This window comes from Trichomycterus rosablanca, chromosome 27 (genome assembly GCF_030014385.1).
Source record: "Trichomycterus rosablanca isolate fTriRos1 chromosome 27, fTriRos1.hap1, whole genome shotgun sequence".
In the NCBI taxonomy this organism is placed as follows: domain Eukaryota; kingdom Metazoa; phylum Chordata; class Actinopteri; order Siluriformes; family Trichomycteridae; genus Trichomycterus; species Trichomycterus rosablanca.
The window spans coordinates 12605945-12633053 of NC_086014.1; the positions used below are offsets into that span (position 1 = coordinate 12605945).

Here is a 27109-nt window from a genome sequence, read left to right on the forward strand (position 1 = left end):
CACCCTCTATTTTGGATTTTTGTCCTTGTGTTCTGTGTTGCCCCCTGGTCCTGCAGGAACGTTTTTATTCATTTTATTTAAACATGTATAGCTGAAGTAAAATTACAACATTTATATAACACGCATTCAATAAAAAAAACTGGCCAAATGCTACGTATATTTCTAAACTACAAAATAGTCTATATAATATATTATAGTGGATAGATAGATAGATAGATAGATAGATAGATAGATAGATAGATAGATAGATAGATAGATAGATAGATAGATAGATAGATAGATAGATAGATAGATAGATAGATAGATGGCAAAATATAATACAAAACATTAACGTTTTTTTAAGTTAATAGCAAATACAACAAGCTCTAGTGCTGGATCAAATGGTGAACAGAAGTTGGTAAGGAATAAGAAGACCCCCCTCCTCCATTCCTCCATTCTGTTACCCGGTAGTCATTATCATATCAGACTTTTTGAGTGGCAAACAGCACTTTAGGCACTTTAAAGAAATTTATATCATGTCTTCATTTGTACCCATCATCCCACTGGGTGCTTTTTATCCATCAGCACACAAAACCCCCGCTGTGCACACACACACACACACACACACACCTCACCGTGCGTGTATCTGCTTCACATCAAAGACATGACACCAGAATAAAGTGGCAGTAAGAAGTGATTAATGATGAACATCCCTCAGTACCTGTCGCCAATCCTGCTTCCTCTGGAGTCAATAGATTCACACAATCACATGCTAGTCAAATACGTTTATTCGTAAAGTGAGAGCTTCATCCAGGTCGGGGTCAAAGTGGGTCCAGTCCCACTCTGCAACACTGGACAGAGGACCAATTCATCGTACAATGCAACACACACACACACACACACACACTTACTTGACTTGCTTAAACCTCAGGCAACCTAACCAAGGTTTATAGAACCCTTATTAGTATGCGCCATTAGTATGGGGCCTCAACCTACAGCCAAACCAGTTAACAATACAACATGTAAACCATTATAGGCTATAGCTGAGTTCTATCTAAATAAACACTGATCCGTAGATCTGCGTTTGAAAATAGCAACTCTGAAAGTGAAGCTGCGGCTGGAGTGTGGTGTGTTACAACAGGGCTGTTACACTGTATATTTTTGTGATCAAAGCGCGCCACCTGCTGGATAAAACGTGGCTGTGCAGCTTAGTTTATGGCGCTGGAAATTTAGTTTGAAATAAATAATGTCGTGAATTTGATTTGCCCTTACTAGCTTTGCACACAGACCATTAGAACACTGCACATACAATGCATTCTATGAAGCATCTATCTGCGCATTCACAAGATTTGAGTTTGAAATAAGTGCAGTTAGTTAAGAGTTGATCGGTTAAAATTAACACAATTCGCCCCACTTGTATGTAGTTAAAAAATAATGACACATTGAGCAGAGCACCAATTCTCTCTCTCTCTCTCTCTCTCTCTCTCTCTCTCACACACACACACACATACACACACACACACACACACACATCTAAAAGCACTTTAAGATAACCACCAATTCACCCTTGCAATAATTGAGTGACTATTTATTCAACTTCCCTAAATTAGTATAAAAGAACAGATTCAATCTCAACCCACCCAGCTTTATATTTTCAAATTGTTAACATTTTAAACCAGCTTGCAATTACTTGCAATATTTGACCTTTTGACAGTGTTCGACAACTTGGTTAATACTAAAACATAATTTTATTTCTACTTTTAGGCTGCCTTGACCCTATGCTGACGTGATAATCGATTTGCACGTCTTACTTTAACGAGTCGTTTAAAGGGAACCGATTCATTTGCGACTCACCTATTAGGTTAACAGAGGTAGTGTGTGTATGTGTGTGTGTGTGTGTGTGTGTGTGTGTGTGTCAGGACTGATCCTGTACTTATTGCAGGGTTACTGTGCTTACTGGTCACTTAAAGCTTAACCACCTAAGAGAGGAAGATGGATCTGGATAATCTGAGCACTCTGAGAGAGAAATTCACTCTCCGACACCTCATGCTTAGAGAATTTCTAGCTGAATTTCTTGGGACTTTCATGCTGATAGTAAGTATTTAAATAAACTGCTATTATTTTACAGTACATCTAGATACTGTAACAAGACATCACATAAATAAAACACTTACAGGCATTGGGGGCCAAAAGTCTGAGACTGTTAGTGATTTTTTTTTACAATTCATATAATATAGAGCATAACAATTTAAGTAAGAAAGTAAATCTTGGATACATGAACACATGAATATTAGAACCTCATACCTACTTGGTATGTTCTCCCTTGTAATGCGATAAGATAATAGATGCCATAATCACAAGATTGAATAATTTGTGCATATTTTGATGTTATTGTATGTTATATAGATAGTGCAGATCTTTTCACGTTATGTCACCAAACATGTCGTTTCCTTTCTCCTTTTAGCCTCTGCTAATTTGTTGTCTCTGTCTCTGGTCCTGTTCTTTCTCAGCTCTTCGGCTGTGGTTCAGTAGCCCAGGCTGTACTCAGTAGAGGAGCTCTGGGGGAAACACTCAGCATTCACATTGGCTTTACTACTGGGGTAATGCTGGCTGTGTATGTAGCAGGAGGAGTGTCAGGTAACAAACACCTAACATACGTCCATGTCTTTTTAATAGTTTTGTGTATAACAGAAAAGCATTCCAAAAACAAACACACACAACACAACACAACACAAGGGTGTTAAGGTTTGAATAACTGTTATAGCTTTTAGAAGGATTGTAAAATTCCTTGATTATCTTTTCTCCAAAGTAACACACTGGACTACGACTGTGGTTTAGGACAAGAACTCATGAATTTCTGTATGTTACAGGAGGACATGTAAACCCAGCTGTATCACTGGCCCTGGTTGTCCTGGGAAAATTTCCCATTAAGAAATTCCCAGTATACGTGGCTGCACAGTTCATTGGTGCTTTTACAGGTTCCTGTGTTGTTTTTGGACTCTACTATGGTGAGTAAAAACCTTTCAGTATCACTGAAACAGACCGGACCTCAGAGGTGGTCAAATGCTTTACAAAAGCTGAATAAATGTAATAAATTACAACCATTAAAATGACAGAGCATGCATTCAATCATTTTTAACCAGTTCCCTGTTGGCCATTTCTTAAAACGTGTGTCAAGGTTTCGTCTTGACTTTATATGATTTTGAAAAGCTGCTTATTTTCTCTGGACAACAAATTCGGTCTTACTCAGGCTTCTAACCTGAAATCAGTTCTGATTTGAGGAATCGACTCTAAAGCTTCTGAATCAACTCATGTCTTAATACCTGGAATCAGAGAATTGATTCCTTGAATCATAAATGAGTACTTAATGAACCGAATTTGGCACATATGATGTACAGCAAAATAATCTGGTAGGTACTTCATTTATTTATTATATCTATTATACTATTATTTTCTAATCAGGATCACAGTAGGTCCAAAGCCACCTGTCCGTGGTGGGTTACTGCACTGCACCCAGTGTTTCTAAAGAAACCGGACCCTATGTGACCCTGACCAGAATAAAACAGTGGTAAAACATGAAATGAATTAATGAATGAATATATAAATAAACTTATTTAATGTTGATGTAATAATCTGTAAATGTAGATGCCTTTATGGACTACAGCAATGGAGTGCTGCTTGTGTCAGGTGAAAATGCCACTGCTAACATCTTCGCCTCATATCCAGCAAAACATCTCTCAACTGTCAACGCGTTTATAGATCAGGTATGAAAATGCATCATATAAAAGGATTCGACTGCTGGGTTACTTTATACAGCTGAATACACAGGAATATAGTTTAATTTCAAATGAATATTTAAAATAAAATAAAAAAACAGAGATGCCAGTATAGTCTAATATACAGTAAAATCCAGGGACTGATGTACTTTATCTGATGCTCGTTAGCGTAAATGAGAAATATGTTAAGAGCTTAGACCTACAAACATGGGGCTAAGTCTGGAATCACTGCAGATAAGTTTTATTACTTGCTTCATGGTTGGATTATTCTTTTACTGAAGATGCACCTCAAACTGACAAGCACGTTATGGGTAGCTGGGGAGGAAGTGTCGGTTGGGGGTAGATTTAACCCAGTTTGACCTGTCAGGGTTTTGAGTTGAACTTTTACTTAAGATACACAGTGAGGTTTTTTAAAATATGGTTCAGGTGCTGGTGTGACACCTAACAAGGGTGAAACCCTCTGACCTGAGTAAATAAACAGCCAAATTCAATTATCATCCAAAGTTAAAAAAACACACACAAGTCTATTATTGTTTAAAAAGTCTAATTGAAAAAATAGTTCTATCAATTAATATTTTCATTCACTAATATTTATGCTGATGTGTTTTCACCAATTTGAATAAAAATGACTGTTTTCCAGTATTATTCTGCTATGATGTAATGATTATTGTGTCTTTGTGGGTATGGGTGGGATGTAGGTGATCGGCACCGGTGCACTGGTGCTGTGTATCCTGGCCATTTTGGACAGGAAGAACATTGGAGCTCCTAAAGGCATGGAGCCATTACTCATCGGCCTTACTATCCTGGCCATTGGAGTGTCTATGGGTCTAAACTGTGGCTACCCTATCAACCCAGCGCGAGACCTGGGCCCCCGGATCTTCACTGCTGTGGCAGGATGGGGGATGGAGGTGTTCAGGTACAACAAACACACTCGGTGGAATCCAGATCCCACCTTTAACCTTACCCAACCTCACACGTTTCTTTACGTCATAGCTTGTATTAATCTTCACTTTAACCCTGTGACCTCAGAGTAATATTAACTCCCAAAAAGCAACACAGGTCAACTTCGAAAAGCAACATGAGTGGTGAGAAAGCATAACTGGTTCTGTTCTCTGTGTGGAAGGGATGTGATGAAATTATCAACCAAAGCAACATTAGCTAATCTCAGGCATCTATGAGTTCATGTGTGCAGACTGGAGCAATTTTGCATCCATAAATTCGCCCTTAGATGTTGCAAGACCTACATGGTTTACCTTAAAGGAAACATGTGTTAGCCCTTAACCTGCCAGACTTGTAGCTGTCTTGGAAAAAAGGGAGACTCGGTTAGTGGGTGGGCATTGGCAATGACCAGATTAGGGAATGATAGAATAAAATCCAAAAAGTCTACTATGGAAAAGGTTTTTAATAAAGAAATAAACAAGTCACTCTAAAGAACTCTAAACCCTAAAGATTTAGTGTAATTAAACACACAGTATATTGATGAGTAACTGTGCCTCTGTGTAGTAATGTATGTGTGAGTGCATATTGCCCTGTGTTGAATTGATGTCTCTTCCAGCCCTGTGCCCGGTGTTTCTGTGGCGCCAGACTTACCATGACTCCAAACTAAGCAAAGTAATTGTGCACAATATATATAAGCATACATTTGTTATCCTGGAATGTCTGTTTGTATTCCAACATTAATCCTGTGCCTACAGGCAGCATGAGAGAATAAACAATTTCACTTTGAGAGGTGCTTCAGTGTTTTTACTGAAAACGTTAAAAAAGCACACACCAGAGAAAGGAGCAAACAAAAATATTCCAACTGGCCTCTAATTTACTCATTTATTGCATTTCTGTGCACCAACAAAACACTTTGTTTACTCAAGATAAATGCCCATGGTCACATATTGACGAGATCTGTCTGGAACATTTGTCAGTGTGCGGAGGAGGAGAAGGATAGCAGAGCTGGTTTGGACACTGACAGACAGAAACACTAATTATAATAACACAGTCTTGTACTTTAAATGCACAAAGAGAAGGTGCATATGAGAAACATGATCGCAGGTATTTGAAGTAGAAAAGGCAACATGAATGACAGTAGAGCACTCAAGGCTGAAAGCTTCATTGTTATGAAGCATTTATTGGTAGAACTGTTTGCACCTGTTATAATCCATGATCAGGTCAATAGTATTTGGGTATTTGGGTTGAGGTCAGTGGCTGAAGGACTAGTAAAAAAATAGTCCATGTACTTGAAATACTGTACAGTTCTGCAAAAAGATGCATATGACCAAAGTTACCTTCAGTTTTGTTTACAGCCACTTAGTATATAATTGTGGCTTATGTCAAATTGACTTATTTTAATGATTTTATATGTGAGAGGAAGCATAAAAAGATACAAATTTGACACTATGGAGAAAACAACAAAGAAGATCCACTATTGTTCACACCATAACTATTGTTTTTAACTATTTAGCACATCTATTGCTAGTGAACTTTAACTTTGTTTAAAAATTAAACTTTGAGATTAAGTAGGCTGGCAACATTTGGTGTAAAGGCAGTATTGTGCTAAATTCAGAACTAATGTTTTCACTCAAAATAGTAGCTGAATGAAATCTGGCGAGCAAATAGCATCACGCTGATTGATGGCTGGGCTATTTCGAAGAGTATGAGGGGGCGGGGCAGGGGGCATTGTTTCTGTGCCAGACAGTAACCTCTCACACAAAAGACCTACAATACACTTCCATTAAGTATACAATTCCACTTCTTGTCTGACACCTACAGGAAAGATGACCTCCCTAAAAGTAATTCATGTTCCAGCAGTTTGTAATTACAGCTACGTTAACTACACTTTATTGTTATTATACCTCTTACAGATGCTGAACATCTGCCCGGCAGTAGTGTTATGAGTTCCTTTAATTACAATGAATTGTCTGGTTGCTGGCAATGAACCTTTCAAAATGGGATGTCATACAATTTGTGCAATATCTTTACTTTGCACATGCGTTACAGCCAGGTGTGACAACATCTTTTGGATCATACTGCTTCAGAATCTAGTTTTAAGTCCAAGCTGAGTTGATGATAGATGTTTTATTGTTCTTTTTATCCTGGTCAGGGTCGTGGTGGGTCTGGTTCCACGGACAGGGAACGGATCTATCACAGGGCTTTGGCCTGGGTCACTGTGTTTAGTTAAACTCTGCCTCAACTGCTTGTTCATTTGGCCCTTTGCAGATTAATAGACCCGATTCAAAATAACTGCCAAAAGGCACTAATCCCGGATCAGAGAGGAAATGAATCAGCCTGCCAGACTGATCACTAGGTCAGCGAAAAAAGACAAAAGGCCATAAGAAATGAGCCAACAGGACATGGAGCTCAGACAGTGGAATGGGTAACAGCATATGCAAATCTTGGCACATTCAAACAAAATAAAAATGTACAATCAGGACTATAAACTGGCTTAAAACTGAAATCTGAAATTTCCACACTAGCACCCAGGTGGTGGAATGAACTTCCCTAGTCTGTTCGAACAGCTTTTTTGCCATCCTCAAAACGTGACTAAATATCCACCTCATTACTGATTACTAATACATTGGTGTCTATTTGTACTAGAGTAAAGAAATGTCTACTAAAGAAGCACTTCTGTAAGTCGCTCCGGATAAGAGCATCTGTCAAATGCTGGAAATGGAAAACGACAAACTACTCACACCAGCACTACAGTTTAGCCTGTACGAGTCCAGTGCAGAGATGTCTGGTGTGTTCGGCAGCCCCTGGACAGATCAGGAAAAAAGCTGTTGTAGGGAGACTGAAATAGAGTGTAGGAGCACACTTCACCCATGCAGTGAGACATCTTTAATCAAAAGAATGAAAAGAAAACAGCACAAAGGACGATGTATTATGTATCATTAATGTCATGAGATGCTTTGGGATTAAATATCTAACTGATACCAAAAAGTAACAGGGTGTATTTATTATGGTGACTGCTGGTATTCCAAAATGCAGTGTAATGCTTTAAAAGTAACTTTTTATTGTATAGAGCTGATCCAAACCTCACCTCTTATCATCTTATTTACATTTACCCTAGAAATAATAAATAAAAATATAATATTTATACACGGGAGCTTGAGTGGTGCAGCTGTACATAATGTTAGCCTGCTACTGCTGGGATCCAGGGTTTGAATCCCCAGCGGCTGCGTTGAAGGGAAGGGGGATGGCTGAGGCCATGTGTGTTACTGAAGTCTGGTGCAAAACTGTACCCCCTGCAGCCCTGACCAGGACAAACAGAACATAGAAGTATTTCACAGAAGGGTTTGGTGCTCTATGGGCCTCATGACTTTTATTTACATGAGCGCCCATTTCAGCCACAGTAGCTCTTCTGCTGGTCTGTACCAGATGCCATAGCCTAATGACTGTGACTAGCCCTAACAACTTTATTATTATAATTTATGCCATTTTATCAGAGTTCGTTCATATCCATGTAAATAATTGCCAAGATGATCACCAAGTAACCAGAGTAATCTATAAGGACTTTAATGCTTTAACTGTCTGCTCTACATTGTGCTCAGGGCTGGGGGCTGTTGGTGGTGGATTCCAGTTTGTGCTCCAATGGTGGGGGGTGTAGTGGGTGCTATGATCTACTACCTGCTGATCGAGCTGCACCACCCTGAGCCAGAGAAGGAGACTAAGAAGGAGAATACTATCAGTGACAAGTATGAAATGATCATCATAAGCTAAACATGCCAAGAAAAAATTAAACAGGACACTTTCTACTATCTTCAGGTCCATCCTGCAGCAGTTTTACTTGATACCTGTTTCACCTGTTTCTGTGTCTTTCTTTGATCAGTTACCATGCAAAAATTATGTACACACATTACACAAAAATAATAGTGTTAGAAATAGTGTGTAAACCATTACATTTTTATAACTGTATTACAAAAATCAATTTTGTAGCCGGTGCTGAAACATATGCAGTGGTACACAGCCAGTCTATATGCTTATATGCTTTTTGCTATTTATGGACAAGCTTAATTCATGCCCACGCTTAATTACAAAAAGGTTAATCAATGTTAAATAATGGCCATAGCTAAGGCCTAAATTGCACAACTGAAATGTGAATAAAATCCCAATATCCCAAATTCCCAATAAAAATAAGCATTACTGTTTGCTGTAACCAGACAAATGGAACTGTAGTGACTGTAGTAAAAGCTTTAGCTCAGTAAACAATAAATAATAATAATTATTAACTTAATTAAAAAAAAAATACTAGCTCTGTGTGAAAAAAGTAATTGCCCACTTAGTTACCTAACCAACCAATGAACCATTTGAAGTGGGTTCAATAAGACTAGACACACGCACACCTGATTACTGCAGCACTCATTCTGCTAAGCTTTAAAGCAGACAAAAAAGTTCTGATTTTTATGAATCATGATATAACAACGGTATACACACAAGTAGTGCTTAAAACACTGATTTAAATAAGTAAATTAATAGGTAGATGTATTTCTTTTTTTACTTTGCTCTTTTAATGATATGGCACTTTCCTTGATAGCTTGCTTTCTGATTATTTTAAATGTTTTTTAATAAATGACATTGTTAATGATTCTGACTTGTGTGATTTTATGATAATAAAGGACATTTTTACAGTTGCTGTATAGACTCTTGTCTCTGTACTCAACAGTGATTCTGAGCTTGTTGTTTGGGGTAGTCTATCATCATTGCATGTCATGTGGGCTAGCATATTTTATCGCTGTGCCACCAAACTGCTATTATTAAGTCATAAAATCATTTTTTATTATTATAATTGTCTTTAACATTTGATTGTTTTATAAAACAAATAGGGTTTTGTGTTTTTTTTGTGAGAACCACTGATGTAAATCACTACTGAACATGAATTATTTGTCAGTCCTACTCCACAATTCAACTCTACTAAACAACTCTTCCTTACAACGACTGACCAACAAGAAAAGTGTAAAATTAAAATGAATACATTAATCCTTAATAATCCTTATACTGGTCAGGATTGCATTTGGTATGTAAACAAAAGACCCAAAAATCAGAATAGATCCAGGTCAGGGTATCAGTCAATCTCAAAACACAAACAATTGACTACAAACATTCTACACACCTTCGACATTACACATGGAAATGATTTAGGAATTCAAATTATTTACAGTCTCAGTACACTAAACTCCGGGTGGCAGATGATTGAGTAAACCAAAAAACTAGTCAAAAATTCTATTTAGGTTTAATGAACGACATCAAATGATCTTTTTAAACAAATGCCATGGATTCCCAACATGCTCTGCTGACAAAAAAAGAAGAGATTTGACAACTATTCTAGATAAAAGGTTGACAGGCATTAAAGAAACTGTCCTACTTGTATCTTAATCATCTCAAATGCAACATGGTGCCATCCATCCTGCTGAATTCATAGCCACACGCTGTCAAAATAGCTCTTGATGAAAAATGCATGAGCAGGACAAAGAACCACTAAGAACATATTTTCAAAAGATGGTATAATAAGTAAATAATAGACATGGTGTCTAAAAATATGGACAGGTGGTCAGGCAGTAAGTGAATGAAAAAAAAGGGGGGGGTACAGGTGATGATTCAAAGAGATATTAGAATTATTAACTGTGTATTTTATTGACTTACCCTGAGCTGTGGTGGGGTGTGTTTTCCCTTGCATAGATTTGCCACATAATCAATGATAACCGATAATGTGATTCACAGAAAACAATCTTTTGAGCAAAAAACACCACTATGTTACTCACAACAAGGAGATCTTTATTTTCTGATCACACTGGACAGACTAGATATCGGAGATCTGATGAAGATGCATGTGTGGAAGGTAGATTCACTGTGGATCAGCGTGTGGAGCACGATGAAGACCGCAGGTAACACCAGAATCAAAACTGGAGAAATGAATCAGAAGTAAATGACTCAGCTGAGTGGTGTAAAAGGGGGGTCTGTTTGCAGTCATTTGGCATTACACGAAACATATTACAAATATAATATACAAAGGATTTAGAAAGTACTCAAACCTTCAGCACTCCATAAACCCGGCCCTAATGGCAGAGTGGCAAGATGGAAACCACTGTCAGGTAAAAGGTATACAGTATAATAGTAGAAAGAGTTCTTTGGACAGAACAGGAAACACTATGTCTGATAAAAACAGACTCTGCGCATTATGTAGGTACCAAACTGACAATAAAACTGCATGAATGCAGTCAAATACAGAAACTCTCTGAGAGGAAAATCCCCTAGAACACACACAATCTCTGATGGTGGTGACCAGTCAAAACATAAACACGACAGTGACCAATAGAGTGGCTTTGGGGCAAGTCCCTTAGGATGAACTGCCCAAATCCAAAGCTTGTAGAGATGTACCAAAGAAGACTCACAGCTGTAACTGCTGCCAAACTGAACTTTTACAGATATAAAATAAAGGGTTTGAATTGAACTGATTTTTGAAAGCATAATGTCTCTTGGTCATTAATGGTAATTAGGTGTAAATTAGGGTGACCATACGTCCTCTTTTTCGGCTTTTCTAGTCTGCACTCGCTATTCTGTGTGTATGTTTTTGCTTTGGTTTGCATTGGTTTGTTTTTAGGTCTTTTTAGGAGTGCATCTGTTTTGTTAAAATAAGTCTCATTTTCACGTGCACGTACTAACACAGAGGCTCTTGTCAACACCGTGATGGCCCTCCATTCTGTGGAAATTGCTCAGAAAGCACTAGAAGACATCTTACTGCTGGGTTTCTACTGATGGGAGCAAGTAAATAAAGTGAATCAAATTAAAGTTAAAAACACGGCTGATATGATTGTACAATACATCAAAGAAACTATAAAATAAGGCATTTTCATTTATAGGTGACAACTGTTTTTTTACTGTTCAATTTGTTGTTATTATTGTTTAGGGTTTAACACTGAATGTGAAGGAATAAGATTATCTGACCATTAACATTTTTTTTACATTTTCAGCATTTAGCAGACGCTTTTATCCAAAGCGACTTACACAATGAGCGGAACACAATGAGCAATTGAGGGTTAAGGGCCTTGCTCAGGGACCCAACAGTGGCAACTCGGTGGTGGCGGGGCTTGAACCGGCAACCTTCGGTTTACTAGTCCAGTACCTTAACCACTGAGCTACCACTGGCCCTGACCATAAAGGCCCTTGTTAAAGAGCAGCTGTACATTTATTAAAGTTCAGTAACACAGCTGGATGGTTATTGACTCATTTGTCAACTATTTAAACCTCTACCCCATAAACACTGCCATGGTGTCACCAACGACATGAAATACCCCCCCACCCCTCGTCCTTCCCCGAACCAGGCGTACTCTTTTTTAAAAACCAAAATATGGTCACCCTAGACTGTAAAGTGATTTGGACCTAGCAGCAGAACGTCCGAACGCACGTGTATAAACCGGGTGCTGCATTCTGATTGGCTGAGTTGTCACTCAATATTGTAATACAGTATAATAATAACGACCTGGCGAGTGCAGCCAATGGGGGGAGGCAGTGCGGTGGGGGGTTGAGTTCATGTCGTGGAGGCCCCCCGCCATGGGCCCCAGTGCACTCCCCCGCCCGTTTATCTATGCTATTTTTCTATTTTCTGTATATATACAAAATTCTGTCTAGTGTGTTAAATGTGTACATGTAATGTGTAAATGTGTACGTTTATCTGAATAGCTTTGTTTGTATATTGTAGAGAGATAAAAACAACCGAAAACGAACTCCTTGTGTGTGTAAACATACCTGGAGAATAAATTCTGCTTCTGATTCTGATCACTAACTAGATTTATTATACAAGAGCCTCGTCTGGTGGTTTTAACTATTAACTACATTAAAGCAAAATTCAGTAAAACGCGTCTCCTAATTCATTTCTTATACAATGGCGCCATCTGGTGGTTATAATTACTAACTACATCAACGCAAAATTCAGTAAAATGTCAGTGACCCTTTAAGAGCTTTATCTGATGATTTTGTATATAATCAGTATCTGCAAAACTGCATGCTTCAGCTTCAAGAGCTCTACTTGGTGGATAAAACTATTACCTGCACAACAACTACAGGGTCAAGGTCCAAGAGCTTCATCTGGTGACTAGAAGTAATACCTGCACTACTACAAGTTTAAGGTCCAAGAGCGCTACCTGGTGGTAATAAGCAGTAAATAGACTGATAGAAAATATACTTTATTTGTCATATATACATATACAGATGTACAGTACAATTAAATTCTTTATTTGCATATCCCAGCTTGTTTGGAAGCTGGGGTCAGAGCGCAGGGTCGGCCATCATACGGCGCCCCTGGAGCAGACAGGGTTAAGGGCCTTGCTCAAGGACCCAACAGTGGCTACATAGCAGAGCCTGGATTTGAACCCCCAATCATCTGGTTGATAGCCCAAAGCTCTACCCACTAGGCCTAGTAAAACGTACTTCTACTAAATTGAGGGTTAGAAGCCCCACAGCAGCACTTACACGTAGCTCAGTGGTTAAGGCGCAGCGCAAACTAATGATCAGAAGGTTGTCGGTTCAATCCTCACTAATGCCAAGTTACCACTGTGATTGCAGGGTATTGGGTCAAAACTGTAAATCGCTGCAAATTTTACAAACTTTCATTAGTGAACACACATAGGAAAGACATTTTTACATATTTATTTTGTAATATTTGACTTGTGACCATAAGTGGAAGCTCTTGACCTGTGTCTGTACAGGTTTCTACGTCGTGCTGCCACCCCGGACTTAACCACTAAGTCATTGAAGAAATACCACAAGTCAGAGCAGTAGCCTAATAGACTGTTCCTCTGGGTGTATCAGTCTGTGTCTCTCAGACTGTTGCAGGCACATACGTACTGTGCTGCTCTCCTTCTCCTCTCCCAACGTGATAATCAGTTTCTGGGTGTTGGTGAGAGAGCAGAATTCAAGGTGACGTTTATGAAATTGTTTGTAGTAGACCTCCCCTATGTAAGTGTATTTTGGACACTCTGTTAAGAAGTGCAGCTCAGTCTCTGTGGTGTTGGTGTGGCACTGACTGTGTGAGAAAGAGCAGTAAGTGAAAGAATAGTGAGTGTGTGAGAGAGAAAGCAGTGTGTGAAAGAAAGTGTGTGTGAGAGAGCAGTAAGTAAGTGTGTGTAGCAGCACTCTATACACACACCTGCCACCAGGTGAGGGACAGTGGGTGACCATGTCTTATACACACACACACACACACACACACACACACACACACACACACACACACACACACACAACAAACGTTTATGACTACCTCATTATTGTAAATGTCACCTTTTTTATTGTTATTATTTGCACTGTTTATATTATTATTTTATTCTATTTTATATTTTTGTATATTTTTGTTCTTACTGTTATTTTTATTATTTCTCTGTAACTGAGCTTTGGCAATACGAATGTCCTTATTTGTCATGCCAGTAAAGCTTCCTTTGAGTTGAGTTGAGTGTGTGAGAGGGTGAGCAGTGAGTGTGAGAGAGCAGTGAGAGAGTGTGAGAGAGCAGTGAGTGTGAGAGAGCAGTGAGAGTGTGAGAGAGCAGTGAGAGAGTAGTAAGTGAGAGTGTGAGAGAGTGAGCAGTGAGTAAGATGGAGCAGTGTGTGAGAGAGAGGGAGCAGTGAGAGAGTGTGAGAGAGTGAGCAGTGAGAGAGCAGTGAGAGAGTGTGAGAGAGCAGTGAGAGTGTAGTATGTGAGTGTGTGAGAGAGTGAGCAGTGAGTAAGATGGAGCAGTGTGTGAGAGAGAAGGACCAGTGAGAGAGTGTGAGAGAGTGAGCAGTGAGAGAGCAGTGAGAGAGCAGTGAGAGAGTAGTAAGTGAGTGTGAGAGAGAGAGCAGTGAGAGAGTAGTAAGTGAGTGTGAGAGAGAGCAGTGAGTAAGATAGAGCAGTGTGTGAGAGAGAGGGAGCAGTGAGAGAGTGTGAGAGAGTGAGCAGTGAGAGAGCAGTGAGAGAGTGAGAGAGCAGTGAGAGAGTGAGAGAGCAGTGAGAGAGTAGTTAGTGAGTGTGTGAGAGAGAGAGAGAGAGAGAGAGAGAGAGAGAGAGAGAGCTGTGAGAGAGCAGTGAGAGAGTAGTAAGTGAGTGTGAGAGAGAGAGAGCAGTGAGAGAGCAGTGAGAGAGTAGTAAGTGAGTGTGAGAGAGAGAGCAGTAAGTGAGTGTGAGAGAGAGAGCAGTGAGTGAGGGAGCAGTGAGAGAGAGAGAGCAGTGAGAGAGGAAGGAAGTGAGAGAGCGAGCAGAAGCGCTGTAGCTGATGGACGCCGCGGACAGGCAGGAATGGGGAGTTCAGTTCGGAGCCGAACACACACGGCCGGCGGCTCTCGGTGTTTTTAAGCTCTAGATACGAGCTGCCGTGTTTCTGTGAGTCCGCTGTTATTCAGGCTCGGTTTTCTGTCGGCACATTTTCTCTCTCCTCTGTGGATTAACCAGGAATCGTCGAGCTAGCTGAGCCGCTGTGCTAACCGTTAGCTTAGCCTGGTTGCTAACAGTAGGCCGCTGCTGGCTGGGTTCTTGTCAGTTTCACAGTCCCGAGCTTGACGTTTATTTTCAGCTTTTTCTAATTTAGTGTTTTGTTCGATTTTGATCGAATTCGCTGGTCCGTATGATCGGGAAAGGAGTCCGGACAATCTACCGCGTCTGTGAGAGTGAAACGAGGTAAATATTTATGCTTGGGTTTGGGTTGTTAAACGTATAGAAGTAGCAGGACAGCTATTGTTTAGCTATGTGGATTTTAGGCCCGTGTTTGGGTGATTTTTGTGAATATATATATAAAAAGCTCTTTCTGCCTGTTTAAGTCGCTTTTTTCCTTTCACAGTGGAAACGTTTAAATAAGATTAAATATGAAAAGTTAGTGTGTGTTTACCTAACACATTCCTTAAGTGAAAGCTGAGTGAGCCAGCTTTATTTTCATCATCATTGTTACACCATTTAATCCTACGTTGTGTTTGTGTTTTAACAAAGATTGCTCTGTGTTTTACTGATATAAACACTTTACGTTAAATAAAGGTTGTCTTGATTTTAATGTGAGTGTTGGGGGTGTAGTTGGTCACATGACCGAAGCCATTTATTTAAAGCACGGACAATTATGTGGCTTTTATGACAGGAAATAAATGAAACGTTTTGTTTTTTTTGCCATATATAAACTTAAAAGCTTGTATTCTTACTCAGGTAAACATGGAGCAGTTTTATTTGTGATATGTTTTACATTTGACACACTGTTTGCTTTAATTATACCCACTAGCTAAGGTCTAAATACGATATACTGAACCTTACTGGGTATGTCCTTATTCACTACTGAGTATAGATGTCAGGCCTGTGCTGATGCCTATTAAATCAGATTTCAGACTCTTTTATTCAATGCTGAATTAGGTGTAATTAGTATTGGATAATATTTAGATAAATATCGGATATAAGCAAAACAAAGGAGCACCAGGACATCTCTACCATTTACAATGTATTACACTATTGTTTCTATTACACATAACCATACTACACTTGTAGTTTATGCAGTCTTATACATTAAATCTACATTGCAGTCTTTATTTTGGCTAGTGACGATTGTGACATCCTAAACCCAAACTGCCGTAGCCTAGTGGTTAGGGTACTGGACTAGTAATCAGAAGATCGCTGGTTCAAGCCTCACCACTGCCAGGTTGCTGCTGTTGGGCCCTTGAGCAAGGCCCTTAACTGTCAATTGCTCAGACTGTATGCTGTAACTGTAATGTAAGTCACTTTGGATAAAGGCGTCTGCTAAATGCTGAAAATGTAAATGTAAATCATTTGCACTAGCTAGGAGAACATATCCAATACATATTGCATGTTACTGATCAACTGCCACTCAAAATGCAATCGCAGGTTACCATAGTGTGTACTATTAGGACAAACTGTGTGGTAATGCTGGGGGCAGTTTGTGACAAAGTAGACTTTTCTTCATGTGATTAAAAACTTTCACCTGGAATGGTTCAGATTCTATCTTTTTTCCATTGTTAGGTCGCCACTTCAGAGCTCAAGCTTCGACTGATGCCCTGTAATGATGCTAATGATTAAATCGATGAACCAGATCAGTCCATGTCCGATGAGTTTTGTCGGTTAAAGGGTCATGAAATAAATTTCCAGCAGCTGATACTTGATGTAAATGGAGATTTGAACTCAGATCTGTGTGTGGTACAGAGTGCACGCTCCAGTTCTGTTTACGTTGCTGGCTGCAGATCTAACCCAAATGTAAAACCTTTAGCATTGCTTTAATAATGAACAATGGAACTATTACACAGTAAAATCACTAATGGATGTTTTGCATCAGTAATGAGTCAGACTGCATGTATGCATCTTGTCCTAGTATGGAGGTAAACCTCTGCTTATCAATTTTTAATAGCTACACTAATAATGTCAGACTTAATCTAATTATCAAACTTTTTGCCATTTCACTAAACTGTTTTTATTCAACTCGGCGTAAACCCCTTTGGGATACTATACTTGTTGATTGAAGGTTGCGTGGATTACTGATGATCTGTTATTGGTAATTAGTAGGTTATTAAGGTGTCCAATACTGATTTGGTTTTATGGACCAGAATCTGCCCGATACATCGTAGTGCTTCATATTTAGAATTGTAAAAACGTCATACAAGCCTGTACTAATTAAAAACACAGGGTTGGAATATTACTATGAAATGCAGTATATTATTTGTTTAAAGTAATATTAACAGTATAATTCACAGCAGAAAAATCTGTTCATTTTAGTAAAAATGATTGCAGATTCTGTTTACAAGAGCTGAATTAATACTATTAGTTTTTTCTTTAATTAAAGAAATAAAACACTCGTTTCTATTCCTACTGTGCTGTTTATTTGGAACCCACTAGAATGCATCCACGTTCTGTGTTGTGTTCGAGCTAATTCAACATCTATAGGATCTGCACCGTGTCCTCTGGGGAAGAAATTAAAACAGTCTCTTACAATCCTCTATGTTCTGAAATCTGTATCCACCTTGGTGCCAGGGGGCGTTGCTGCTGCTGTGGGCCTCCGAGGACACGGAGTACACGGTTTCTCGGCTCAGTGGCACGTCGCTGGCTTAGGGCTGAGCCCCAGAGGAGTCTGGGATGGCACTGCACATCTCACTAGTGGCATCTTTTATTATGCCTTTGTAAACCACTGCACGTGTAAACAGAGATTGTTTTAGCCGATGCTTGGTTTGATATTTAATGTCACATCTGTGCTATGATAAAAGTAAAATGTAGTAGGAAGGGTGGAGGTTCAATTAATAGTTTCAGCTAAACATGAACAATTTTTAGATAAAAGATTTATACAGGTTTTCTTCATCCTGATAGGGTGCTGCTGGCTCAAACAACAAATTGATGCAATCATATTTATATGAACGCAGTTGTTCATTTCAGCGATTACCAAATGATAGCTCGATCTATCAATCAATCTATCTATCTACATGAAGCAGGACGATAAAATAGCGTTTACTAGGATACGACAATACATGTGCATACATTATGATATATTTAGGACAGAAAAAACATGCACTTTTATAGGGTTGAAGTTTTAACTAAAGCTTTTAATTGGTGTCCTAATTCAGTTACATCACTCTTTTACAACCTTGCACATGTCAAATCAAACCTTGACTATGTTAGCTAGTACTTACTACAGCGGTACGAAGTGCTATTTGGTACTTATGTGTTTACATTGCAGCCTGTGTAGCATGGCTAGTGCATGTGTATGTGCTAATCTGAGCTGGAGGGATCGACTTCACACTGATGTATTAACGTATCACTTCTCACACAGAGACATATATATATATATATATATACAGTGTATCACAAAAGTGAGTACACCCCTCACATTTCTGCAAATATTTCATTATATCTTTTCATGGGACAACACTATAGACATGAAACTTGGATATAACTTAGAGTAGTCAGTGTACAGCTTGTATAGCAGTGTAGATTTACTGTCTTCTGAAAATAACTCAACACACAGCCATTAATGTCTAAATAGCTGGCAACATAAGTGAGTACACCCCACAGTGAACATGTCCAAATTGTGCCCAAATGTGTCGTTGTCCCTCCCTGGTGTCATGTGTCAAGGTCCCAGGTGTAAATGGGGAGCAGGGCTGTTAAATTTGGTGTTTTGGGTACAATTCTCTCATACTGGCCACTGGATATTCAACATGGCACCTCATGGCAAAGAACTCTCTGAGGATGTGAGAAATAGAATTGTTGCTCTCCACAAAGATGGCCTGGGCTATAAGAAGATTGCTAACACCCTGAAACTGAGCTACAGCATGGTGGCCAAGGTCATACAGCGGTTTTCCAGGACAGGTTCCACTCGGAACAGGCTTCGCCAGGGTCGACCAAAGAAGTTGAGTCCACGTGTTCGGTGTCATATCCAGAGGTTGGCTTTAAAAAATAGACACATGAGTGCTGCCAGCATTGCTGCAGAGGTTGAAGACGTGGGAGGTCAGCCTGTCAGTGCTCAGACCATACGCCGCACACTGCATCAACTCGGTCTGCATGGTCGTCATCCCAGAAGGAAGCTGACGCACAAGAAAGCCCGCAAACAGTTTGCTGAAGACAAGCAGTCCAAGAACATGGATTACTGGAATGCCCTGTGGTCTGACGAGACCAAGATGAACTTGTTTGGCTCAGATGGTGTCCAGCATGTGTGGTGGCGCCCTGGTGAGAAGTACCAAGACAACTGTATCTTGCCTACAGTCAAGCATGGCGGTGGTAGCATCATGGTCTTGGGCTGCATGAGTGTTGCTGGCACTGGGGAGCTGCAGTTCATTGAGGGAAACATGAATTCCAACATGTACTGTGACATTCTGAAACAGAGCATGATCCCCTTCCTTCGAAAACTGGGCCTCATGGCAGTTTTCCAACAGGATAACGACCCCAAACACAACCTCCAAGATGACAACTGCCTTGCTGAGGAAGCTGAAGGTAAATGTGATGGACTAAACCCAATTGAGCACCTGTGGCGCATCCTCAAGTGGAAGGTGGAGGAGTTCAAGGTGTCTAACATCCACCAGCTCCGTGATGTCATCATGGAGGAGTGGAAGAGGATTCCAGTAGCAACCTGTGCAGCTCTGGTGAATTCCATGCCCAGGAGGGTTAAGGCAGTGCTGGATAATAATGGTGGTCACACAAAATATGGACACTTTGGGCACAATTTGGACATGTTCACTGTGGGGTGTACTCACTTATGTTGCCAGCCATTTAGACATTAATGGCTGTGTGTTGAGTTATTTTCAGAAGACAGTAAATCTACACTGCTATACAGGCTGTACACTGACTACTGTAAGTTATATCCAAGTTTCATGTCTATAGTGTTGTCCCATGAAAAGATATAATAAAATATTTGCAGAAATGTGAGGGGTGTACTCACTTTTGTGATACACTGTATATGCTTTTTTTCCCCCAAACAATGACGCATACCTTTACAGCCATACTGCCCATTGCATTCTCTTGTGTGTATGCAGAAGTGAAATGTAGGTAGGTGATGATTTCACGATTATTAATTGTCATCTCCGTAAAGCTCTGTTGAATAATTGGCTGCTATTGTGACTGATCTGCCATGTATTGCTTAGACCTGAAGCTGAACTTGTTAAGCCTAAGGGGGGGTGCTTCAATCCTACCTTACAAATGCCACAGCTGTGTTTAGGGATCATTTCCTGCCACCAGAGCAATGAATAAGGGATGGTGTGCCACATTAAACAGCTGGCGGCTTTAATAATTTATGGAAATGCGCTTGTGTAAATGTTGGGCTGCTGTGGCTGCGTTCATGTGTAAAAAAAGAGGCTGTTCGGTTCAGACTCTTCACTCTGGGAAGGGTCACGGGGTTTGGATGGGTGCTGGCAGACAGGCGACAGATAGGATTCATGATGGTAAGATTACCATCGCGGTAAGAAAAATATTTGGAGGTGTGTGACCACGGAAGAGAAACAGAACGTGGTAAGGAGGACAGGACGAGGCTTTGTGGAAGTGAATTTGTAATTAGAATTAGTTTACAGCAAACATTTCGGTCATTAAGTTACATAAGTGGACCTTTTTTACAGCATGAAACAGTTTAATTAGCATCCATCGTCTTTTTTGGGCCGGACATGAATGGATGCTTTATAGTTGGCACTGATATAACAGCTCTTTTTAATACGCTGTCAGACCCTTATTTTACTACACGTAGACACTTCTTTTTTATGTATGTATAAAATACAGCTCATCATGTCTGTGCTTCCATTATCTTGTGTACCACCCTTGATTTATTACATTAGTAATGAGCAGCAGGCAACCGATAAGTGCAGGCTTGTTTGTTTTCATGACGTGAAAGCAGGAATGTCCCAGTCCTGTTAAAAATTTACATGTGAAGTGTTTTATTCTTCCACTTTTATGCTTCATATCAATCAGATTAGATTTTTGGTTTGAAGGGCACACCTTCTGCTTCATGTATTTAGAGTTGTAAGTATCGGCTAATGCTGGTACTAAGTGACATCCTCAAAGTAAACAGTTTTTTGTTTGCTTTTTAAATCATGCATACCTTATTTATTTAATGATGCATTCCCACCTTAATTTAGTTTTATCCGATCACCTGGTCGTAATTCACGTTTACTGCTTCAGACCTCCAACCCTCACAACAGTCACGTGTGCAACACTGGCCGCATCTTTCTTTACTTGTACGAGGTCGATATAGGATCTGTTTTGAGTCAGCACAGATCCCCATCATCCCTCTATCTGTGTGCCAGCTAGCAGAGGTCGTAACTCCAGTAGTTATGAGGAAACCCTGTTCAGCCATTGTCCCGCCCCTTACAGACACACAACCAGTCTGTGTAAGCACCCGGCCGGCTGGTAGCGGAGCTGAGATTCGAACCTGAGAGCTTGAGACCTCAGCACTGGTAGGCTGCACCCGGTAACCAGGTTTTTTTTCAATGCAAGTCCTAAATTGTAATAGTAATTTGATCTTTCCCTATATTGTTGTGGTTTTGTTTTGTATCCTTCTGCATTCGTATTAACAGTTTGTGTTTAAGTCTAGAAATGCTAGTTGTGTGGCATGTTATTTATGTTTGTTAGTGGTTAAGATGAGAATGAAGTTAAGGAGTACTGGGATCTATACTGTATAAAGAGGAATGTAAACGCGTCTGGACCTGTGTGTGTGTTTTTGGTTCTTACATATACAGTATGACACTTGCTGTGTTTATATTGCTTCAACAATTGTGTTTAATTCAGTTCCTCAGTATTTTTAGTTGTATGTTGTCCCAATACTTTTTTTAAATAGTGTATTTACCAATGAATCAATGTATCTGCACTAAGCCTCACTGTGACCTCTTTTTTCCTGCAGTTGTGGGGTTGCTGGCCTGCTAATGGACACATAAGAACTGCTGCGTTCGTCCATCAGATTCCGGGCCCCTCACAATGAAGAGCGAGGTCCCGTCTGACACGCGCCGCAAACAGGAGCCACTAAAAGGGCCTCTGGATAATCCCGAACCTATGGAGACGGCCAAAAGCTTTCCTTCAGAGGTGGACGTGATCGGCAAAGCTGGCGAGTTCACAGCACTGTGCGGCGAGGCCAGGCACCGGACGTTACGAGATGCCGCTGGGCGCAGAGACCCAGAAAGAGGTCGGAAGAAGCGCAAAAGCCAGCAGCCGGGGCCCTCGGACTGCTCCCTAAAGGAAGTGCGAGTGAGCGAGGCTCCTCTTCCTCCTTCACATTTAGAGCCACGGAGCGAGGACGAGAGGAACGCAGAGTCATCGTTCAGCGACTGCGCCTCTTCGCCTTCGTCCAGCCTCCGTTTCGGCGACTCGGACACCCTGAGCTCGGAGGACGACGTCCGGCAACAGCAGCACGTGACGGCGGCGAGCGCAGGCGGAGGGAACGGACAGCCGCGTCCCTTGATGAACCGAACTCGTGCCAGCAGATCTCACAAATGGGCGCGGCTGGAAAACCCGGAGGCCAATCACGTGAAGCGACAGTGCCTGAGCTCACGGCGGCAGCTGAGCAGGAAGCGCTTCGTGAAGGGGCCGAACGGGGCCGGACCGCAGCGCACGCCCAAGCAAAAGGCGCGAATGCTGCTGCAGAGGAAGAAGAGGGAGGCACGCCGAAAGTATGCTCTCCTGCACAGTAGTAGCAGCTCCAGCGAGGAGCTGACCACCGACTCGTCCGTGTCTTCCTCTACCGAGGGGGACGACGAGCTGTATGTGGGGGTGAGCAGCAGCGCTGGGGGTCAGGTGACCAGCAACACCGTCACCTCAGGTAAACATGCTTAGAAGTGGCATACCTTTGGCTACTAAAGCATTTCATGTTGGTGTATGTACATGTCATATAGCAGTTTCTCTACTTAGCCATTTCTTATCACCCACCAGCCTCGTTAAGCTCCATGACACACACACCCACCCTCTCCACTACCTGAGGTCACCGGGCCAGACTACTACTTTTTTATTTCAGCTGGAAGGAAATAGTGAACTGTTGCGTATACTTCTTACGTGAGCTAAGCTTCAAGACCAAGATAGCATCTCTGGTGAAAGTGCAGGAAGCTGTTTGTGGTCTAGAAGCCACAGTCACCTTAAAGTCAGCTGGACTCGGTGACGCCACAGTCGGCAGCTGTTTGTCGTTTCATTGAGCAGCGCAGGCGGATTAGATGAAGGTTTGATGTTCGACAACTGCGCCAGTTGAATTGTGTTAAGCTGGCGAGCTATTAGTAAATAACCACAGTATCAAAGACTTAAATGGTGCTTCTTCAAAATCTTTTTTTTACTGTTTCACAAGAAAGTGATTTACAGACACGTTTTAAAACCGCTGAAAAACCTCTATCAGGGACCAAACGCCAGTGGGAGACGATTGCTGCGTTCTATTAAACGATTTTGCTGGTTCAGGTTATTTGCTCTCTGCAGCAATTTAGACTCGGAACAGCCGGGAAAAAGGCTGGAATTTTCTGTTCTGTCGGCAGAGCAGTGCGCACGGTGCACACGGTTTGCATAGACGAATGTCACCATGCACTTATTTCTATCCACCGGCGTTCTCTTTTACAAATGCATTACACTATGCATTGTAATCGTATCTGTTCAGGATCTGCATCTTTTGCCATTTTCTTTTTCACCAAGTGACGATAGCCTGGCATCTAATGTTTTTTATGTATCATACAATATTCAGAAGCTGCTGGTGCTATTATGGAAATGCTGTAATGGCACTATGCATGCTTTCTACTTCAGTGGGAACAACAGGTAGTAGGTATATGTAAAAGCACACACTGATTTTGAATCAGATTGAACTGAACACGGACAGGATGTGAGCGAGAACCGCAATGATGGAAGAAAAAAGTCAAAATATCACGTATACTTTTAATGGGGTCAGTAGTTGATCGGTTATAGTGTAGTCATTCCTTAATACCAGGCTAGCTAACTGTTCCAAGTGGGAAAATATAATTCTGTTGATTTTATTCTAGCATGCAAATATGTCAACTGATTGTTTGATTAAGTTGTGTGCGTTAAAAACATTGTTTAATAAGTCAGGCTTGGATGCAAGCTGTAGGACTTGCTGAAGCTAAAGGCCCGTGACTAGTGACAGAACTGAAATCTCACAGGTGTTTTCTCTTGCTTAGGGTTACAGCAGGTCCGGTTCCACCAGGATACACTGGGCTCAAGACAGTCAACGCCAATCCATCAATGGGCTTTGAACACCCCACTCCTACCCCCCTTTAGACCAATGGTGTCCTCTAGCTGGTTGGCTGGTAGGTTAGCGTAACAAACCGCTGTGCCACCTGAACACCTAATCTTAGTGGTAAGAACTAAGATGATGACAATTAATAGTTAGCTTCAACAACTGTGTTTCCATAAATATATAGCCTATATTGTTGGTAATTGTTGGTTAACACAACTTAACTTAGCTTTTTATATTAGTCTTAAACACACAAGCAATCCTAAAGTTCCTGGCAGTAACAAAAAAACAAATAAACAAAACTATAAATGGACAAATGGAAACGAGAAATAATTCTTAGTCAAACACTTTGTGTTAAAAGCACATAGATTTTTTTAAATCACTTAATCTACATGTTTATTACCTGGACTTTCTCTGAAGTAGCGTAAAGAAATAATTCTTTATTTATTAATGCAGTATTTGGCAGTTTATTAAGTTCCTTAAAGCTTTTAATGATATGGAAAAAACAAACTTTGAATCTGTGTATTTCTCACGTGTGTACATGAATGTGCGTGCGAAAGGGTGTGTGTTGGGTTTTTTGTGCATTTCCTGTTGAGCAACAGCACCTACTCTCCTTGTCTCATTGTTGCGCTTTTATTACTGTACCAAAAGAGAGTATTACTGTATTCAACCACGTCTTTTCCTCTGTTACCTCACACTCGCACTGCAGCTTTATAGACTTCAGACGAACAGAAGTGTGAAAATCTGCCGTCTAGTTGACGAGATGATGCGTGGGCATGGGACACTTTCATCTCAGTTGCTTTTTTGAAAGGGTTACGATGTATTACAGTAAACACCGTTCCACTGAGCTGGAGCCCAGGACGCTTGTACGACATGTGTGGGGAAAGGTGAAATATTGAAGCTGTCAGTTTTTAAAAGCGGAGGCTGCGAACTCCGACTTCTGCGTTCAGCAGTTCTGTCAGCGTGGACGTCACACTTGCGGTGTAAGACAACTTGCATACACACACCTGCTAATTTAAGATGAGATAGGACAGCGAATTGTGTCACCACAAATGCACATAGACTTAAATGTATTCTTTTTAGCAGCATACCAGGTTAATATCTGTGCCGAATCTCAAGGTTTAAGCTTTATCAACCCACTTAGGCTTCCCACAATGTCCTAAATACGAAAGGGAAAGACAGCGACTAGCAATGACTAACTTAATGAGACACATCCTCGATCAGAACAATGCATAAATAATTCTCAACTCAATATGTGAAGTCTGAAATTGTTGAGCTAATACAAAGATCCTCCTGGGCGGCACGGTGGCTAAGTGGGTAGCACTGTCGCCTCACGGCAAGAAGGTCCTGGGTTCGATCCCCAGGTGGGGCGGTCCGGGTCCTTTCTGTGTGGAGTTTGCATGTTCTCCCCGTGTCCGCGTGGGTTTACTCCGGGTGCTCCGGCTTCCTGTCACAGTCCAAAGACGTGCAAGTGAGGTGAATTGGAGATACTAAATTGTCCATGATTGTGTTCGATATAAACTTGTGAACTGATGAATCTCGTGTAACGAGTAACTAGTTTCTGTCATGAATGTAACCGAAGAGTGTAAAACATGACGTTAAAATCCTAATAAACAAACAAACAAACGAAGATCCTCCTATACCTTCCAGCCTTGAAAGTAACTCATTAGAGTAAACGATTTAGCTTTAGCATTTGTGCAGACATGTAGTTATGGTCATTTTGGTTGTGATAACTTCTATTGTCTTAGTTTTAGTCAAACTGGAAGAAACAGTTGGCTGTTTTGAAGTTCTTTTTGGCTGAACGATTGCGTAAATGTTATTCTGTTATAACGTATTTCTGACTTGTTTAGTAACGAGGCACTATGAGAAATAGGTGGGTGGAGATGACTGAAGCACACCAGAGCAGCTCCTCTGAGCTCGGTATAATCTTTGGGGCTTTTTTTTTTTACCTCGTAAGAGCTGATGTAAGTCCAAACTCTCAAACCTCAAGAAGTCAAAATATTAAATGTACACTGACTGACCACGGTTGCTGCTGTTGCATCAATAAGGCAGAAAAACTCTTTCCGACCTTTCTTTTATCAGTCCTTGCTGCTCCTATTGAAATGGTTAGCACAGAATGAAGTACCTTAGAGTTCAAAGGGAAGAGTTTTTAAAATAATTTAATGATTTAGTCATTCATCGCATTGGTGAACTGGCAGTGGAACACTATTTGGTTTGTTGGGGTGGGTGGGTAGACTGCCCTGTTGATCATTTGAGTGGTGTTGACGGGCAGAATTAACATCATGCTGTTGAGCAGCTGCCACACATCCATGGCTCTGCAAGCAGATGTGGCTCTAGACTAATTTTAAAAGCATTTATTAAATAATAAACATGGAAATTGTATCCAGATATTCTATGATTTTACTGTACTAGCCGTCCATCATTTCACAGCTAGACGGGCGGATGTTGATTTCAGTATTTATTTGAAAACCCTGCAGTTTTAGAAAGCATATGGAGCAGATAGTGTAGCCTCGATGATGTAAAGAAAGAAAACACTCATTTGCAATTATAATTGGGCCAATTATGCAAAGCTGCATGTCTGTTTCTTTGCTGAAAAGTTGCAACAAAAAATGAATTGTAGTCTGGATAACTGTATGACCCGGGAGAGCCAGTCGAGCAAAAAATCTGAAGTTAGTCAGTGCTAGAATTTCTATAGACTGTATAGTGACTACCTAGGTCAGCAGTTGTTTTGTATATATA

General features: G+C 40.6%; 2 protein-coding genes across 5 annotated transcripts in view; both read left to right on the forward strand.

Moving 5' to 3' along the window:
- Positions 1 to 1971: 1971 nt before the first annotated feature.
- Positions 1972 to 8518, forward strand: aqp9b (aquaporin 9b). Its single transcript, XM_062989939.1, has 6 exons — positions 1972 to 2073; positions 2490 to 2616; positions 2850 to 2987; positions 3625 to 3743; positions 4454 to 4671; positions 8294 to 8518. The coding sequence occupies exons 1-6, from the start codon at positions 1972 to 1974 to the stop codon at positions 8460 to 8462; spliced, it is 873 nt and encodes a 290-aa protein (XP_062846009.1). The 3' UTR covers positions 8463 to 8518.
- Positions 8519 to 14941: 6423 nt separating this feature from the next.
- Positions 14942 to 27109, forward strand: part of rnf111 (ring finger protein 111) — a 29698-nt gene continuing 17530 nt past the window's right edge. For 2 of the 4 annotated variants that reach the window (XM_062989585.1, XM_062989586.1), the window contains exons 1-3: positions 14942 to 15384; positions 22058 to 22969; positions 24315 to 24443. In XM_062989585.1, the coding sequence (XP_062845655.1) occupies positions 22132 to 22969; positions 24315 to 24443 (967 nt within the window). In that variant the 5' untranslated portion in view covers positions 14942 to 15384; positions 22058 to 22131. The remainder of the gene's footprint in view (positions 15385 to 22057; positions 22970 to 24314; positions 24444 to 27109) is intronic. The other 2 variants (XM_062989587.1, XM_062989588.1) reach the window with 1 other exon arrangement.

Coding starts and splice junctions, on each gene's coding strand:
- aqp9b (XM_062989939.1), top strand. CDS start 1,972: ATGGATCTGGATAATCTGAGCACTCTGAGAGAGAAATTCACTCTCCGA. Junction 2,074..2,489: donor TTGGGACTTTCATGCTGATA/GTAAGTATTTAA, acceptor GTTCTTTCTCAG/CTCTTCGGCTGTGGTTCAGT. Junction 4,672..8,293: donor TGGGGGATGGAGGTGTTCAG/GTACAACAAACA, acceptor CATTGTGCTCAG/GGCTGGGGGCTGTTGGTGGT.